This window comes from Trichophyton verrucosum (assembly GCF_000151505.1).
Source record: "Trichophyton verrucosum HKI 0517 chromosome Unknown contig00278_1.f1.exp, whole genome shotgun sequence".
Classification (NCBI taxonomy): Eukaryota; Fungi; Ascomycota; class Eurotiomycetes; order Onygenales; family Arthrodermataceae; genus Trichophyton; species Trichophyton verrucosum.
This window is the reverse complement of record NW_003315468.1, coordinates 411-15,881: the sequence shown is the minus strand read 5'-3', so window position 1 is coordinate 15,881 and position 15,471 is coordinate 411. Positions and strand designations below refer to the sequence as shown.

At 50.1% G+C, this 15,471-nt stretch overlaps 6 protein-coding genes and 1 pseudogene across 7 annotated transcripts; 3 read left to right on the top strand and 4 right to left on the bottom strand.

The window, feature by feature from the left end:
- Positions 1-717: 717 nt before the first annotated feature.
- On the bottom strand, positions 718-3,791 carry TRV_03301 (SH3 domain protein; the record flags this gene model as incomplete). The annotated part of the gene is made up of 2 exons (XM_003022534.1): positions 718-3,669; positions 3,729-3,791. The coding sequence occupies 2 exons, from the start codon at positions 3,789-3,791 to the stop codon at positions 718-720; spliced, it is 3,015 nt and encodes a 1,004-aa protein (XP_003022580.1).
- A 1,509-nt stretch (positions 3,792-5,300) lies between these two features.
- Positions 5,301-7,172, top strand: TRV_03300 (uncharacterized protein; the record flags this gene model as incomplete). Its single annotated transcript, XM_003022533.1, has 1 exon — positions 5,301-7,172. The coding sequence occupies one exon, from the start codon at positions 5,301-5,303 to the stop codon at positions 7,170-7,172; it is 1,872 nt and encodes a 623-aa protein (XP_003022579.1).
- A 585-nt stretch (positions 7,173-7,757) lies between these two features.
- Positions 7,758-8,525, top strand: TRV_03299 (uncharacterized protein; the record flags this gene model as incomplete). Its single annotated transcript, XM_003022532.1, has 1 exon — positions 7,758-8,525. One exon carries the CDS (start codon positions 7,758-7,760, stop codon positions 8,523-8,525), a length of 768 nt encoding a protein of 255 aa, XP_003022578.1.
- A 1,186-nt stretch (positions 8,526-9,711) lies between these two features.
- TRV_03298 (annexin ANXC3.1) lies at positions 9,712-11,012 on the top strand (the record flags this gene model as incomplete). The annotated part of the gene is made up of 2 exons (XM_003022531.1): positions 9,712-10,021; positions 10,051-11,012. 2 exons carry the CDS (start codon positions 9,712-9,714, stop codon positions 11,010-11,012), a joined length of 1,272 nt encoding a protein of 423 aa, XP_003022577.1.
- Positions 11,013-11,460: 448 nt separating this feature from the next.
- TRV_03297 (uncharacterized protein) lies at positions 11,461-12,039 on the bottom strand (the record flags this gene model as incomplete). The annotated part of the gene is made up of 1 exon (XM_003022530.1): positions 11,461-12,039. The coding sequence occupies one exon, from the start codon at positions 12,037-12,039 to the stop codon at positions 11,461-11,463; it is 579 nt and encodes a 192-aa protein (XP_003022576.1).
- Positions 12,040-13,817: 1,778 nt separating this feature from the next.
- On the bottom strand, positions 13,818-14,021 carry TRV_03296 (uncharacterized protein; the record flags this gene model as incomplete). The annotated part of the gene is made up of 1 exon (XM_003022529.1): positions 13,818-14,021. One exon carries the CDS (start codon positions 14,019-14,021, stop codon positions 13,818-13,820), a length of 204 nt encoding a protein of 67 aa, XP_003022575.1.
- A 1,159-nt stretch (positions 14,022-15,180) lies between these two features.
- On the bottom strand, positions 15,181-15,251 carry TRV_03295 (annotated as a pseudogene). The gene has a single exon. The product of its transcript is annotated as a tRNA-OTHER (tRNA).
- Between the last annotated feature and the right edge of the window lie 220 nt (positions 15,252-15,471).

The following is a 15,471-nucleotide window of genomic DNA, read 5'->3' as shown; positions in this document are numbered from 1 at the left end:
ACAACAAGCAACTACTTGGCCTATTGTTTACAAACACTCGCCCGTCGGCTTTTGATACTTCGGGCAATTTCAATATTCTCTCCCGCCGTCGTACGGTTGATTAGCTGGCAGACGGGTAAGTAGCTGGTTGAACACCGATCTATTGCCTCTATGCATATAGATATCAGGTTTTTTTGCCGTGCAATTTAAGCGTGTACGCTGAGCAGAATGCGCCGTTGTATCTGTACATGCGTACGTACCTCTTAGTCCCCTTGGTCGTCTGGGCACACTGCCTTGTTCCCCGCGCTGCTAATGCCTGTCGATTTTCGATTCTTACCTGGCATAAAGTCAAGTATATTGGTTTGAATAGCTTATTGCCCGGCCCGCCGATGTCGGGCTTAAAACGTATGGCCAAAGAGACGGAACATATTTCGATTGTTGTTTCACGAAGGATTGTCTTTGCCGTCCTGCTGAAAGTAAAGTGGATGGCTAATCTACTAAATAACTTGGTAGTAGATAAGAAGAAAAGGCGTTTAACTCATGATCATTATATCTAGCTGTAGTATATACCCTTTTGTATAAATGTCATCCCTGTAGGTGTATCCATCCATCGTCTTATTCGTCATGACTCGTGCATCCGTCCAGCTGGAAGGGGACAGATAGAAAGGAAGAAAAGAAGTAAGAAAGATATCAACAAGAAAGAAATATATCGAGAAAACATTTCATATCGTTTATCTTTCATCGGAGACCATCGGCGCCAACCTCGTCAATGAGAAGGACGTATCCGCCGGGCAAAAATCCTTTCTGGCCAGCATAGCATCCCCAAAGCCAATCGTCATTGATGTTTTCAGCTTCCGTGATCTCCGCGCCCCGAGGAAACATTATCTCGTCATTGTTGTCGGGTTCAGGGTGATGTGACCATTTGGCGATAAGGCGTAGGCCGATGCCACCTGATGGAGGGAAGCGGGTGGTGCTGAGCGGGAAGGGGGACGAAGAGGAGCTGTCCGACGGACTCTCGGGACCAGAAGAGAGATGTTGTCTGGCTCGGTTAAGTCTGCGTCGTTGCCTGAAGTTGCTGTCACTTGAGTCGGTGGGTTCGGTCCATGTCCAGCGGCCGGAGTTTTGTCGTTGGAGGGCAATTCGGCCTGGTGTTCCGTTGGTTTCGGAGACGGGACTGGTGGGAGTGTTGCTGTTATTGCTGGTATCTCTCCTGGCGCCGGAAGAGGGGGTTGGGATGTGTTCGTCCTTCCATGCGTGTCCGCCCACAAGGCCCTGGACGACGACTCTCATCTGTCCTACTCGGTGGTCCTCAAAGCCAACAATTATCATGCGATGGCCCTGTAGGCACCGCCGCCAGCCATTTCGGCCGTTTTCCTTGCTGATTTTGCCCGATGCGCCTAATTTCAGATAGCAGTTCGTGCACATATCGTAGTCACCCTCGTTACACTGGATGCAATGGAATCGTGTTGTTGAAGGAGGGATGGGGTATGTACAGACATTGCATTGCGTAGAGAATGTGAGGGGTCTGTATTCGGCGGCTTCCGTTGAAGAAGGAAGCGAGGCTGTGGTTCGTGGAGATGTTTGTGCATCTGTCTTTGGCTTCACCTTGACACGGGATATCGGCAACAGAGGATGCGTGCAGCATTTGTCCTGGTTAACGCAATTGTTACAGAATCCCCATTCACCGTCATTGCACTCTCTGCATTTCCAGAAACATTCATCCGTAAACCGCTCGCACATATCACAGAACATGCCCATCTGTACTCGTCTGGAAAGCGGCACATGAGCAGACCGTGGACTATGGGAAGATGACGACGATTGTTCTACTCGTTCCTCTGGTGGCCGTAAGTACCTACGCCAGGTCAGTTTGTGAGGCGGTTCTTGTTCGTTCAACGGTTTGTTCAAAGATGCCATCTTCTTCTCAAAGAAGTATTGCGCCGCGTGACCAAATCCAAACCAATGCAGACATCCGCGGCCGAGACGATAGCAACGAGCACAGAGACAATAATTGCCGGACTTGCAAAGCTTGCAAACCTTGTGCAATTCATACTGTATGTTGTTCTTCCCGCACCGTTCACATGATATTGAAGGCTCGGGGAGCATCTGAGCAGGAGGCACAGTAGACGGTAGAATAACCGGATTTGAGACTCGTCTAATGGGTCCCGGTGGCGGAGAGGTGGTTACTGGTGTGTTGACAGCAGCGGTAGCGGTGGCTGGAGTAGATGGTTGTGACTGTGACTGTGAAGCCTGACGCCTGTTCGAAGTATGGATCCCAGTAATTTCACTGACGACAGACGGTGCAGTAGCAACAGCAGGAGGAGGAGGAGGAGGCTCAACAGCGGTGTTTCCTCCGTTTGGATTGATAGCAGCAGGGCTCCGCCGGCGCTGCCTCTCTCCAGGAGACGAAGGACGCCTTGAACGGTTGACCTGAAGTGGTAGAATTGCCTGGTTCCGCAGTGATGTCGGCGGAAGGGAGCTATTTGAGGCTCGTCTGCGGGACGGCCCAGTCGAATGAGCCCCAGGGCCACTTCCCGCAGCAGAGCCGGCGCCGGAACCTGCAGTAGAGCCACCACTAGCTGTGCGGGCCGCGGGTTGGGCCAGTGCCTCGGAAGAGAGGGAGAAGCCCGTGGGCGGAGTTGGCGATGTGCGCCGTCTCCGAGTGCCCGTCCCTTGATCAGAGGCACTTCGGCGGTGGTTTGCAGCATGATGAGCGGTGAGAGGCTCTAGAAGACGAGGTCGAGAGGTCGGTGGAGCCCGTCTGGTAGGCTCTCGAGCCCGAGGTGTAGACGCTGAAGCACTGGGAGACCGCTCCTGTTGATGAGGCTGCTGCTGCTGTCTATCCTGTGATACTGGTCGTGGCTGAGCTGGCGACGGACTCTCTCTTCGCCTTGAGATGTGCGTGGGAGAAGGGACTCGGTGCCGCCGCCTGAAGGCCTGCGCAATACGTTCCGTCAACTCGTCTTCCTGCGTAGGTGTCAGACTGTGCAAGTCGATGCCATCCAGCAGTCCTTCTTCTGCGATTTGGCGTAGGATCTCGTCCTCGATGGCCGACTCGCCCGTTGACCCAATAAGCGACCGTAAGCTGGACTGATGCTCAACCCTTCTCGAATCCGGGCTCATGTCTCGAGGGTTGCGCATGGCAGGCGAGGCATTCATTCGCCTTTCCGCCCGCCGTCTCCGCCTAGCATCTTCCACCCGCTGCTCCCTCGCCTGTGCACCAGGACTGCGCTCCGATCTTCCTCTTGAGCGCGGTGCTAACGGACTACGATGGCGACGCCCGCTGCTGCCGCTTCCACTACCGCTGGCTCCCTGAACATCCCGCAGACTCATATCTCTGACCTCAGCTAGGAGCCTCTCATCCTCATCGTCACTTGCGGATCGCACTATCTGCCCAACTTCGGGCAGCACGGAATCCCCATGTTTGTACTCCGATGCGATCTCCTCCTTCTCCTCAGCCGACTTTACTTGATCCGGGTTTGACTGGAGGAAGAGATCGAGCAAGGTGGCCACTTTCGCATCGTGTCTTGTATCTCGAACAGAGGCTCGACATGATGGACATGTAAACCGCGGTCTGTTGCCATCCGTCGGATTCGACGCCTGCCATGAGAACCAGCTTTTCAAACACGATCCGCAAAATGTATGTAGGCAGTCGAGCAAGGTCAGCGGCTGGTAGAGAATCTCGGTGCATATCTATCTTGCGGTCAGAACAGTCGCAATACCATAACAGAAGTGAGAAAAACAACACTCACAGAGCAAGTCAGCTCTTTTCCCAAGTCTACCAGCGCCGAACTGCCCTCCTTAGGCTTTTCCATCCTCCCAGAGGGCGGCTGTGGTGTGGTATGTGTAGTTGTATAAGCAAGCGGACCGCAGTCCCAGTCCCCGTATGTGCGTCTACCGCCGGTCAAAGTCGAGCATGGCTTCTCGCTCGAGACGCCAGCCAACTACCGTAGAGGAGGAGATACGAGAGCCGAAGTAATACCGAGCGTCCTCGCTAGCACTGGCATATCATGGCGGTGGTGGTGGTGGTGGTGGTGTTGTCGGCGGCTTGTCGCTGGCGGATGTTGAAGAATCCCAAGATGTTTCTTCCCTTCGCCTGAGACAAAAATATGTCACACCCCCACACACAAGACACGCAAAACAAGCGACTTCGTGACCTTTTTCTTGTTTTTTTCCCATCTCCCGTTGACTAGAGGCATTCGCGATGCAGAATGGACAGTTTGACCGGCTTGACAGTCTCTGACCGTGTTTACTGCGGTGCGCTGTGGGAGAGTCCTGCACTGTCGCCGAAGGTGCTCTGGTGGGCGAGGACCAGCTAGAAGGACTTTTTATATCATAATATGATAGACATTGCTAATTCTTGTGGGCCAGATAAAGAAAGGAGATTATAATCATAGCTACAGCCTGCTAGACTGCGCCCCTAGCTTTGCGAAGATGCTCGTGGGTGAATGCTAGTTTGACCCTCTGGCCATACGGGAGTCTATACAGGAGGCCTACGTAACTGTTGAGAATGGATATACCACAAGACCACGGAGGGAATGATGGTTAAAACGGGACAAAGATAACTGGCAATAAGTGTTTTCATGCCATCTGTATATGGTACACCAACGCATGCTGTGTCTTCCGGAATTCGTGGAGTTACTTTTTCCCACTATCAATACAATATTCGTCGAAAAGCAACCTCATCTGGCAAGGAACCCGGTATAAAATACCCATATCTCTTATCTATCAAAGAATCATGACCTGGAGGCTTAGGATGGACGCTGATATTGCATCTGGAGATATCATATCATGTATGGCTATAATACTCCGGAAGCCTTGAGTCCAAGGCTAACTATAACTCTGGAGTATCCCCTCAACTGTAAGGACAGGGTCTATCCTTAGACGAAAGGGGCTCTCCTTTCATGGTTCTCCATCTTGGAGTTAAGGATATGTTTACTACTTTGGATATCGTTACAGCCCCTTGGATATATGGATAGATGTTACCAGACTCACAATTATCCTTTAATATTCAGTCTACTCTTTCCACAATATACCAATATGCCGAAGCTTGATAACTTCACTTGAGCTAGATACAACCTGCTAAGATATCACTGATCTTCACATGAGTTGCTCTGATATTTTACTTCTTTTGTTTTTCACCTACAGTTCACATCCGCTACCAGCTACATCTTCAGTTTGCCATCTTTATTCTCGTTCGCTACCTGCTTACACTAGTTCTGGTTCAAACTACTAGTTACCGTTCATTGACTTGCTTATCGTATATTCTACACTTATCCGGGTTTACTACCACCTAGCAGCTGAATTCAACGTTAAAGTGAAGCATGTTCCGTGCTAAAAATATACAGGCCAGCAAGCCCTTGGGCCTTCAGCCTCGTTCCTCTACATCAATTGCTGGCCGTCAAACAGGTCGTCTTTCCCTGCAGCAATACGCACAACGATCCAGCCAAATCTCCCGCCCAAGCCCATCTAGCCAACGAGGCAGCGGCGAGCAGCTTTTTAGACCTCCTGCTAATCTCAATTACCTCTTCAACGTTGACAGCAACGAAAATGACTCTAATGGTAGCACTAGCTCCGAAGAAGACGAAGACGATGATGATGTTGAAGCCCAGGATACAAAAGAACCCCCTGAAATTGTTGACTTGACCGGGAATAGCCAGGAAACTGCTACTCCTCCAAATATTAACGATCTAAGCCCCATCAAAAGCACGAATTCACTGAATCAAGAGCCAACAAAAGTGGAACAACTGTCCCAATCATCTCGACGTTCTACCAGCTCCAGCCAAACGCGTATGGGTGATGATGAAGCTGAATCGTGGTTACAGTTACGCCTTGCCGAAGAAGCAGCTAAAAAGAAGCGTACAATATTTGCACCCCTTCCACCTGTTAGTTCTCAACAACGACCACACCCACCATCTCCAACCCCCATCCGGCTCACGGATGCGGCATGGGGATCCCAAAGCCTTCGCCGTAAGCCAAACATATGGGTGTCTCCAAGTTTTTTACCTGTGGACCGAAAGCATGCAGCCTGTCTGGAGAGAATAGATGCTATAGAAGCGGCTTTCAAAAGGCTTGAACAAATTGGGCTAATGAATGAACGGTCTAGTATTGAGAAGATGGAGTTTGAGAACTTCAAGGCGAAATTTGATGCAAAAATACCCCTGACTAGCACAGAGAGGAGAAGGTTGCATGATATCCAGCGGAATATCGAGCGCAGGGAGTACAGCTGGTCTGTTAATAAAATGGCTCTGGAAAAGAATATTGTCAAGAAGAGGGGTTATTCGGCTGTCAATACATCGGCAGAAGCCAATGTTAGTGAGACGATCACATCTCCCAGGAACCCCGATGAACCCAACCCCTCCTCATCAAGGAGAAAACGTCCAACTAGCCATGCGGCTGAGCAAGCCGAACTAATACAGGAAGATGACAAATCTGGTATGGAAGTCGAAACCACAGATGACGAAGAAGACGATGATGATCCCGAAGACGCTCAGGAGGATGACGCACCGGAACCAGTCTGGGCCTACCATGTTTTCCGCACTGAAATCGATCCAGCAAATCCAGACCCAACACCCGTCTATATATCATCACATCTCAGCAGACTTCGTGCAGAGAGCAAGATGCGAGACCAAATATCAGCCTGCTACGGCAACCTGAAGGAACGCACCCGCATGGAATTCCGCGCAACGTTCGAAGAAGACTTCACTGAGCAAGCAGTAGAGTTTGCATCTGGTCGCATGGTAATAGTGCGAGTTGAACGCGAAATCCACGAAGAACCAGTAAAACGCAAGAAAAGGATTAAACTGGAGCGTATACCTACCAAAATATATACCATAATCGAGCAAATCCGAACCACCCCCGTTGGTGATATCACCAGTGAGCACCCTGCCAAAGCTGAAGTACAGAGCACAAAATACACTGAGATGTCTGAATGTTTTATACTCCGCAAAGACGCCAACGCCCATGCCAATCGGCTCATGCTTGCTCATCTTACCAGTCATCTAGATGCGGCCGAACGGTTCAACTCGGATGTGACGGGAGACATTGATATGCAGGCTAGGCTGTACCTGCATGAACTAGACGAGGGGGAGAGGTTATACGATAAGAAACATGTCCTTCCTGAGGTGGAAAGTGGGATGCGAAAGGAGGTATCCATCCGTGTCTTGGAACATCTTGTTCGAGGGCCGAGGAACTAGTTCTAGTCTTCAAAGTATCAAACCACACTCTGAAAATTTAAACCACTTCAGCTTAGGAGGAATATTATCATCTGTTAATCTGAAATTCATGCCTTGCGTACCAGGACTCTTTATTCATCTAACATAATTCACTTTTCGATCAAATTAATTTCTTCGTCTTTTCGTCTGATGTTTTTATTAAGTTTACAATTTCTTATTAATAGAGTTACGGATTAACCTTGATCCAATTAAGGTTAATTTTGATGAATAAGCAGCTTAATCGAGAACCACGTGATCGTCATCTCAGCCGCGGCGTTATTGAGGAGAAGAAGAACAAGAAGAAAACAAAGAAGAATACGACAAAAGACAATTTGAGGACAATGGGACAATAGGGATTGCGAAGTTAAGGGGAGACGAACAAGGACGACGAGGGCCGATAACCAGGCTGTGCATTGCACCATTGGATAAGAATCGAAAGGGAAAGAGGCACAAAACACTTCCCATCCGGAGCTCTGCTTCTAAACAACTCGTAACCCACGACACAAGCGATACCTTGTTACGGAGTACTCGAAGTCTCATTGAATTGAAGAAGAGAAAGGGGACAAGATGACGACCTCTACTGCAGTTCCAGCGTTTACCGCTGACCTTCCGACGCTGCTCTCCATCACGGCCGCCCTCTCAATAATGCCTCTATCCTACCTCCTAGGCACCGCCCTTATCCCTTCCAACCAGCTTCGCAACCGCCTCCTTTTCTTCTGGCATGCCTACGATGCCGGAACTCATCTCTTGATTGAGGGATCATTCCTCTACCACTGCTTCTTCAGCTACAAGCAGCTTCAGCCTGGCGAAACCATTCCCGGCGTCTATGGACCACCTTACTTCCTTAACAGGCCAGATAGAGCCTATGGTCCCGCTTACGGCGTGGGAGCCAGTGCTAGAATGTGGCAGGAATATGGCAAGGCGGATGCACGCTGGCTAGGTGCTGACCTGTGCGTGGTCTGCCTAGAGATATTGACGGTATTAATTGGGGGTCCGCTGGCAGTTTATATCTGCTACTTGCTAACCAGGTCTTCGTCCCCGAGTGCTACAGCTGCATCCAAAGCGAAGTACTCTAGCTGCCTGTGGTTTTCATCCATTATCTTGGCCGTGGGGGAGCTGTATGGCGGGTTCATGACCTTTGGACCAGAGTGGTTCTCGGGCAGTGTTGGCTTGGAGACGAGCGATCCGGTCTATCTGTGGCTCTACCTGGTTTTCTTCAACGTCCTTTGGGTCATTGTTCCGCTCTGGGTGATATCTGTTGCTTGGGGAGAGATCAAGGCTGCTTTTGCGACCGCTGCTGTTGCGAACGAGCAAACCGCTAAGAAGCTCAATTGATAGCTCTATGATTTGATTATTCTGTTCTCCTATTACAAGATTTGATGAATTCTTTTGACCGACTTACTGAGATTTTCCATATTTAATGACTATACCCTATTTCAGTATATATAAATCGATGTTATACAGCACTGCCGTTCGAGACTAGCACTTCAAGAGTTATTCCAGGACAGACTTCGAAGACCTCGCGAGTAAGCTAGATAGATATAGACTGTGCCATAGGTCGCTGTTGGTTTGATATATACTGGCCTCGTTCCATGATTCATATGGCAACATATCAAAGACAAACGCCTGAATATCAGGATTCTAGTCGTTTAACAGTCTCCGAGCTTCATCCCAATCAAGTCTGCGGTATGGTTTCTATATTTCTATACTTCCCCCTTAGCTCCTCCCTGGCCAGCCGTAAATCCAGCTTCAGGGGCTCATCAAGTATTTTGACTGCTCCGATTCTCGAGGCCCGAGATGTCTACTCCAGAATAAGAACGGACGAGAGGGCGTTCGAGCACTTGAGATACATGTTCGCTGTCGCTATCATGCAGGCTACACCCAATCCGCCGGTTCCGCCGCTGTTGTCCCCTGTCTGCCTGCTCCAGCGCTTTCAGGGGCTTCAAGGCAGCCCACAGCCACAACGAGAGTCAACATCTGCTTAACTGCCGACCGTGCCACTGCCTGCGTCGATAGTTAGAGAGCACCAAGGACAGGACAAGGACAGGCACTGCCACAGCCAGTGTTGGCGGTGGATATAAACACGAGAAATTGAGGATTGGCATTCGTGATGAGAAGCGCCGCTTTGGAGGGGCTGGAGGATCTTGGGTTTAGGTCGCCAGTTATTTATTTAACCAGCCAGATCCCCAGCAACACCTAACTAGTTAACTACCAGGTACATAGTTCACTAAACCATCCATTTTACCCGCACTGCTGCAACTCATTACTAGCTGCGAAGGGCATATATTGTTAATCATCCTGCTCCGGACCAATTACTGCGGCTCTTGCTCGCTTTTGCTTCCGTCATGGCTGGATATCCCCCGCCAGGCCGTATGTTGCGCCCAAACCAGCCCCCTATACGCACAACCCCCTTAGCCCATTATTTGTGAAGCCGTACTAATTACGATATGTCTAGAGTACCCCTATCCACCGCAGGGTGGTGCGCCGCCTCAGGGATACCCTCCTTAGGGCTATCCTCCTCATGGTCAACCACCACCACAAGGACAGCACCCCCCACAAGGACAGTACCCTCCGCAAGGCCAGTATCCTCCCCCTGGAGGCGCGCAAGGCCAATACTACCCACCGCAGGGACAGTATCATCCCCCTCAAGGGCAGTACCCTCCCCATGGCGGCCCTCCTCCTCCGCAGGGACAGTATGGCGCCCCTCCACCGGGTGGTGCCCCGCCGTACGGATATCCGCCTCAGGGACAATATCCTCCCGCACAAGGATACCCACCTCAAGGCTATCCTCCGCAAGGCTACCCTCCGCAGAGATATCCCCCTCAGCCGGGGTATGGTGCACCACCTAGCGGGCCACCAGCACCTCCGTCTCCGGGCTACGTGCCAGGCCAGATGGCACAAGGAGACGCCAGTAGAGAAGCTGACATTCTGCGCAAAGCCATGAAGGGCTTCGGGACTGACGAGCTCACACTGATAGAAGTTCTTGCAAGGCCAGACCCGCTTCAAATGGCTCTTATCTCACATACCTTCAACTCTCGCCACAAGCGCAACCTGGAAAAGGATATCGAAAAGGAATGCGGAGGAAAGTTTAGAGATGTTATGATGGCTCTTGTACGCGGACCCCTGATGCAGGATGTCCACGCTATCAACAAAGCCATCAAGGGTATGGGTACCAATGAAAAGCTGCTCAATGATGTGCTACTTTCCCGCTCCAACGCAGACATGAATGCCATCAAGACAGCGTACAAGGCCACCTTCGGGCGTACCCTCGAGGCAGATGTACGCGGTGACCTGTCCATGCAGACAGAACAATTCTTCAACTTGGTTCTAGCCGCAACTCGTTGCGAAGAAAGTGCTCCTCCAAATCAGTACCAGCATGACCAAGACATGTCGCAGCTCTGGGGAGCCATGGGCGGCAATACAGGTGTACCCAAGAACACAGTCTGGCAGATCCTCACCCAGCGATCCAACAACCAGATCCGTGCGCTTTGCGATGACTTCCCCAAGAAGCACAACACTGCTCTCAGCGCGCAGATCACAAGCCATTTCTCTGGCCATATCCGTGATGCACTGGTGTACATGCTTGGCAAGGCAGTTCAGCCTGTCATGCACGATGTGCTGGCGTTGGAAGATACCATGGCTGGCATGGGCACTAACGATTGCCTTCTGATCGAGAGACTGGTGCGTATTCACTGGAACAAACACCACCTTGAACAAGTGAAGCAGGAGTTTGAGAAGAAGTATGGCAAGCCGTTGAGATCGCGGGTGGCCGGTGAGACCAGAGGGGATTACGAGAAGGCTCTACTTGCTATGCTCCAGTGATAGAAGGGGTCGGATGTCTGAGTCACCAAGTGTCCGCTGTTGTTGGCTTTGTCTAATTTTCTCCCGGTTACGAATCCGCTCTTATGAGTATATGGGAGGATAATCCTCTTGTTGAAAAGGTTCTTGCGTCTTGTAATATTTGTAAGAATTAATTGGAATGTTAGTAGAAGAGGTAATGTATTGATAGTATTATGTAGTATTGTGATGCTACCAGCAGTATCATTCCAGATGAATGGATATGGGAAGAAAGACCAGAGCCTTTCGACACATAACTAGCAATGGAAACAGATAAGATAGATGAGACAAAGGTATGCCAGAGTCAACACCATCGAAACACAAGGTCATCACTTCATCAGCATAAGAAAACAGGAAATCGAAAAGAAGCCCTCACTGAAGGCATCAGGAGACCTAGCTCTGACAATTAAAAAAACTTCCCCCCGTCTCTTATTTACTTGTCATGGTCTAGAAACTTCCCAACATGGTCTCTCACGCTGAAACCGTTGAATAGCCAGTCATTTCCATGTCTGCCAACTTGCGTCATAGTGCTGCTGCGTCTCTTGTGATTAGAGCTGCTGCTCTTGCGAGAATGGCGCTTCTTCTTTTGACATTCGTCGGCTGCCGAGTCTGGAGTGTTCAGCTCCGGGCTCACCATATGTGTGGGCGAGGTAGTCTGTTGGCCGCCATGGGTTAGGTGATGAGATGTGCTGGTATCAATTGGAGCTGGAGCAGGGGACTTTGGCCGAGACTGGGAACGAGACCGGGAGTGAGAGAATGAGCTGAAGAAATGGCCTCGGGAGGGAGAGGTGGGTGGCTCTAGGTGGGAGCTTGCAGTTGGCGGAGAGGTTGTTCCGCCCAGGCTGGATCCCCTGCTGTGACGGTGGAAGAAGTGTGGCAACGACGAAGAGTGAAGGGGAGTCTTCGACGTATCGCTGTTCCCTGAGCAGGTTGTGGAAGTAGAGAGGCTTGGGACGGAGGAAGAGGTCGACTGAGTCGTCGCCTGAGCCAGGAATGGTGGGCGATCAGGCATTGTTGCTGTGGCTTGCTCTTGTCCAGAACAAGTGAAATAGGGTGTAGAAGTAGATGTATGTCGTCCAGCAACTTAAGCCGTGCAAATCAATTACAACTCCGGTCAGCAAGGTACTCTGTATACGAGCAGGAGTGAAATTAAGCAGGAAAAAACTCTTGCGTCTAGCAATCGAACGAGAAAAGAGTGGTAAGTCACGACGCCCTGCGTCATAAGAAGATGTCTCAGATAACTATTAGTTAGGGCTAGAAGTCGGTAGTCGGTGAATAAACAGGGAAGCACAAGAACAATCGAGGGGGGCGATCCGGTTGTATTTATGCTCTCAAATTCAAGCGAGGATGCGCTGGAACGAGCCGGTCGATGACTCTCTGCGAATGGCCTGCTAGACGAACGCTTGAGACATCCACACAAACGGTCATCGGCCGTGACGTATGTAGCTGCTGTGACCGATTCCCAACCTCTCCCCCTCCCTTTGACTGGGGGTGATCTCCAGCTGTGGAGAAGCTGGTTCAGCTAAGAATAGGCGCAGTGAATCTGGGCTTCCCTTTATGACTACGTTCACGGCTTCGGCACCTTCATCATGGTCGGAGAAGCAATACGACAGCGAGAGAATAATGAATATTCCTCAAGACACTCAGGCCGCGGCCGGGCGCCTCTTGAGCCGCATGTCCACGCATGTCAAGTTGTCACCTGGCTCGGCGTGCGCAAAGAGTTTGGTAGCAAACAAGCCGTTCTCTCCACGCTGGCAAGGAATCGCATGCAAGTTTGACTTCGTTCTAGCAGCTGGTCGGTCTCGCGGCAATCAACTTAGGCCCGGTAGGAGATAGTAAATGTGATAGTTAGCGCAGACATCCGCGTGACATTGGCCCGATACTCCGGCTGGTTATCTCGAACTGCTCAGAGAAGCAAGCGCTGGAAGGCAGTCAGGCATCTTCTCGGCACGCTCATCTTCAGCCCTACCGGTTCCTTCGAAAGGTACGGGCATTCCTTGTTGTTGTGCTTCCCTGGTACCACAATATGACGCAGTGTCGATCCTTCAAGAAATATGGGAAGTCCAACACGACCTATTAACTCCTCGGAGGCCGCATTTCCTCCCTCTAAGCGGTTTCCTAGAAAATTATCGTCTTTTCGCTCCAGATACTCGGCAGAGATAGCCGTGGCCGGACAACAGATTCGGATTTCGGGGTGGATCGAGATGTTGGTTGTGTGATCTCCGTAACTAGTTAACGTCCTCGTATTCAGGGCCGTCATTGTGCGCTGTTCTTGGACATCATGTCCGCGGAGCCCTAAGGCAACCGGGCGTAGTTATTCAGAGTTCCGAACGACTCTCAATTGCCGGCATTTCGTGTCTTTATGGCTTGTGTCTTTTCATCATCGCGAGAAGTGTCGTTGAATTCGTCGTCGTCGTCGTCGCTAGAAATCGATATCAACATAGATGACTAAGCCTATATCTCACGACAGCAACTTCTCTAATCCCATGGAAATATCAGGGTACAGAATACACCTTCAAGGCCTATATTAGGTATCTCTTGTATCTGTGATGCGTGTTGAACCCAGCACGATACGGCTATACTATTCGGCTACCAACATCATAATATCACATCGTCCATACTGGAAATAACCCCATCTACAACACCTGCGAAGTATTCCGTTCATGCACAGTGGGCACAGCCGCTCGTGCATCCTTTGCTGCAGTGCTCTAGATATCTGGCACTGGTTGGAGAGAGACAATCGTACAGACCCTGGAGGTCAGGGACATTTCCCCATCCTAATGCTCAAGGTTAGGGCAAAGCAAGAACAACCACGGAAGGGGTGAAATACGTACCAAGGCCATCAGCAAGATACCATCCAGAATAGTTGTAACCAACGTTACAGGCTTGAGCAGGAACTAGGTTGTTGCCGTTGCTGGGAGTTGCCTCTTCTTTCAATGCTGCGCCGTTCGCAAGGGCAACGAGAGAGAGGGTAATCAGCGAAATGAAATGCATTGTTGCAGATTCGAGACAGAAATGTCTGTGTTTTCACGGGATCGGGGTGTGACTGTTCGAAGCGTTCTCAACTGTAGCAGTTGTCGAGATTGTTTTGGCTGATGAAGATCACATTCTGCACTGGAATATGAACTCCCTATTTATACCCAGAGAAGTCATAGAGGATGAGGTATATGGGACACTTCCAGGCCATCAGAGATTGAATAATTTCAAGCTCTATAGACCACGGTCTGTGATTTCCGTCGGGATCACAATTCCAATACGAGACTCTGCCATCTAACTGCAGCGCAATTCCATGTCGACTATCCGGAAGAAAGCACTCGTTTCATAGATATTGGGTATGTTATTCCATGAAAGTGTCATATACTTCTCATTGATATCCGCTGTATAATCCGGGGAGATGGCCGGGTATAGAGGCCCTTGGCTAGAGAATGAATATTGGAGCATGAAAAGCGCAAGGTTGACATCAAGAATCTTGCATACAGAACAGACAAACAGGCCCATTTGCCAATATATATTGTGGCTTCGGAGGTCTGATCAAGAACTGTAGCTGCACGGATATATAAAGTCGGTTTATATGCCTATCCAGTCGTCGTTTAATATATTCTACTTCTCCAACCCCGGGACGAAAGTCAATAAGCGAAACTGCAAGGCCCCTATTGGACTTCACAGTAGATATAAGGCATTCATCAGGTAGCATGGCCGGCCTGGATGTCAACCTGCTTTCAGGTATTAAACTGCGAGGCTTCAAGCATACATATTCTCTTCCGACATAGTCCGTAAGCCATCAAATTATTACCGTTAGTTGATTCAGGGCCAGCCTGCTGGTATGACCGGATTACCCGGAACAAGCCGAGGAAGTTATAGGGCATGACTGGCTTCCCCAGACTCGGGATATCATCCCTGTTAAAAAACACTCGGCTGGAAGCTGGCTGAGGTGTAGGATGTAACTAAATGCAGGGGCGAGTTTTGGGATGCCCAGCACGCAGATGTTAGTATGAAGCCAAGAAGTGAGTAATGCGGCCCAAAGCACGTCCGATAAGAATCGAAAGAAGACGCCTAGGCTTGTCCTTTCATGTTCTTCCATGTCATGGTAAAAAAGTATTTATTCACTTATGTATGGGGTGGAAAAAATAGAAATAAAAAAGAAGTAAATGCGCTCCCTAGCGGGGAATCGAACCCCGGGCACGAGTGTGAGAGACTCGGATGTTACCTCTACACCACTAAGGACGGTTGATGTGTGGGTTGGGGCCTCGGTTGTCTAAGAGGCCAAGCATCATTTGTAGATCATGTGACCACTTGGATGAGCAACCACTCGACGACATTGGCATCAGAGTCTGACAGGACAGATATTATTGTTTTATACTTAGACCACGGATGTGTTCTTAGACGGCCAGGATAGTTCCCAGCTTGTCGGCTTGCATGGTACTTCTATGCTCGCTCCTTGTCT